General features: G+C 47.0%; 1 protein-coding gene across 2 annotated transcripts in view; it reads right to left on the bottom strand.

The window, feature by feature from the left end:
* The window catches only part of LOC127004846 (bicaudal D-related protein homolog), a 140,630-nt gene that overhangs the window by 136,959 nt on the left and 1,171 nt on the right, over positions 1–2,500 (bottom strand). For both annotated transcript variants that reach the window (XM_050873023.1, XM_050873024.1), the window contains exon 1: positions 2,211–2,500. This exon is cut by the window's right edge and continues 1,171 nt beyond it. In XM_050873023.1, the coding sequence (XP_050728980.1) occupies positions 2,211–2,500 (290 nt within the window). The remainder of the gene's footprint in view (positions 1–2,210) is intronic.

Raw genomic sequence — 2,500 nt, 5'->3', positions numbered from 1 at the left:
CCCTTTAATTGTCCTCTTATATAGTGTGACGGAGGTGTGCACTGACTCCTCGCGCACCTATATATTCCTACCTGTGTTTACCTGAGTCTCTCCACCTTGACACCTTGCCACGTAACTTGTCTGAGGGAGGAGGAGGAGGAGGAGGAGGAGGAGGGAGAAGGAAGGGGAGAGTATTGGATTCCCTTTGTGTCTTGCCGTTATGCTATTGGTTTGGTTGGTGGGCGTCCTTGAACCCTTCCCCCCCACGCCCACACCCACATCCACGTAAAAAGTTCCATATTCTCTATTTCTTCAGGACCTGGGTATTGTCAAACGCTTCCGCCCCTCACATCAACTGTTTCCAGAAGGCCAAAAAGGACATCAATCGCGTTCTCAATAGTGATTTTTAGGCTCACGGTACAGAGGAAGGGTTACTCTACCACCAGGGCCACAGAACTACCCCGGGGAAAGCCTTGTCAAATATGTGTATGCTGGGCTTTCCTTGGACTGTTGGAAATGCTCAGAACTCCTACGAAAGCCTTGTCAAATATATGTGTGCTGGGCTTTCCTTGGACTGTTGGAAATGCTCAGAACTCCTACGAAAGCCTTGTCAAATATATGTGTGCTGGGCTTTCCTTGGACTGTTGGAAATGCTCAGAACTCGTACGAAAGCCTTGTCAAATATGTGTGTTGGGCTTTCCCTGGACTGTTGGAAATGCTCAGAACTCCTACGAAAGCCTTGTCAAATATATGTGCTGTGCTTTCCTGGACTGTTGGAAATGCTCAGAACTCCTACGAAAGCCTTGTCAAATATATGCTGGGCTTTCCTTGGACTGTTGGAAATGCTCAGAACTCGTACGAAAGCCTTGTCAAATATGTGTGTTGGGCTTTCCCTGGACTGTTGGAAATGCTCAGAACTCCTACGAAAGCCTTGTCAAATATATGTGTGCTGGGCTTTCCCTGGACTGTTGGAAATGCTCAAAACTCCTACGAAAGCCTTGTCAAATATATATGTGTTGGGCTTTCCTTGGACTGTTGGAAATGCTCAGAACTCCTACGAAAGCCTTGTCAAATATATGTGTGCTGGGCTTTCCCTGGACTGTTGGAAATGCTCAGAACTCCTACGAAAGCCTTGTCAAATATATGTGTGCTGGGCTTTCCCTGGACTGTTGGAAATGCTCAGAACTCCTACGAAAGCCTTGTCAAATATATGTGTGTTGGGCTTTCCTTGGACTGTTGGAAATGCTCAGAACTCCTACGAAAGCCTTGTCAAATATGTGTGTGTTGGGCTTTCCCTGGACTGTTGGAAATGCTCAACGAAAGCCTTGTCAAATATATGTGTGCTGGGCTTTCCTTGGACTGTTGGAAATGCTCAGAACTCCTACGAAAGCCTTGTCAAATATGTGTGTGCTGGGCTTTCCCTGGACTGTTGGAAATGCTCAGAACTCCTACGAAAGCCTTGTCAAATATATGTGTGCTGGGCTTTCCTTGGACTGTTGGAAATGCTCAAAACTCCTACGAAAGCCTTGTCAAATATATGTGTGCTGGGCTTTCCTTGGACTGTTGGAAATGCTCAGAACTCGTACGAAAGCCTTGTCAAATATATGTGCTGGGCTTTCCTTGGACTTTTAGAAATGCTCAGAACTCCTACGAAAGCCTTGTCAAATGTGTGCTGGGCTTTCCTTGGACTTTTAGAAATGCTCAGAACTCCTACGAAAGCCTTGTCAAATGTGTGCTGGGCTTTCCCTGGACTATTTAGTGATGCTGCTGGTGATAATTTGACACGGCATCTGCACAGCGTTGCCAAATTGTCGTACACTGAACATTGCATTTATTATTTTTAGGCTCCAAGACTGTCGTAACCACACAAGTAACGAAAGGAAATTAAAGTTAGCGTTAAAACTGTTAAATATTGATGGGTTTCGTTTTCTTTTGCTATAGTTATCGTTCAGAAACCACAAAAATGCAATGCGCTGAGTACGATAATCTGTGGGCTTTGGAAATTGTCGTATACTGGGAGAGAGATACTTTTAAGAATGGAGTGTTTTATGATGTCAGTGATAGTTTGACACAACCTCTGCATCTTTGAACGGGAAAATCACCTGACAAAACCCGGTTAATCTACTCTGTGGGCTTTGACAATAGTCGTATACTGGGAGAGATACTTTTAAATGGCCCACACCCACACCCATGCTTTCCCTTCCCCCAAACGGCCCAGCACGCGTCCTTACCTCCAATTTGTGACTGTAATCCTCGGCGAGACGCTCATTCTGCTGCACCAAGATCTCGTTCCTCTCCAGCAGCGCCTTCCCGAGCTCCGCCGCGAGAATCAGATCCCTCTCCTTCTGCGCCAGTCTCGCGTGCACATCCTCCTCCGTCTCCTGGTTCCCCTGCGCCAGTTCCTCCGCGCGACACTCCATCTCGTACACGTAATCCTCGAGCTCGTACTTGGAGGCCGAGGTTGTGTTCATATCGACGGGCATCTCCGAGTCTTTAGAGGTTCGCAGAACGCCTACGTCGC

The sequence above is a fragment of the Eriocheir sinensis genome, chromosome 29 (genome assembly GCF_024679095.1).
Source record: "Eriocheir sinensis breed Jianghai 21 chromosome 29, ASM2467909v1, whole genome shotgun sequence".
In the NCBI taxonomy this organism is placed as follows: domain Eukaryota; kingdom Metazoa; phylum Arthropoda; class Malacostraca; order Decapoda; family Varunidae; genus Eriocheir; species Eriocheir sinensis.
This window is presented reverse-complemented; position numbering and strand designations above follow the sequence as displayed.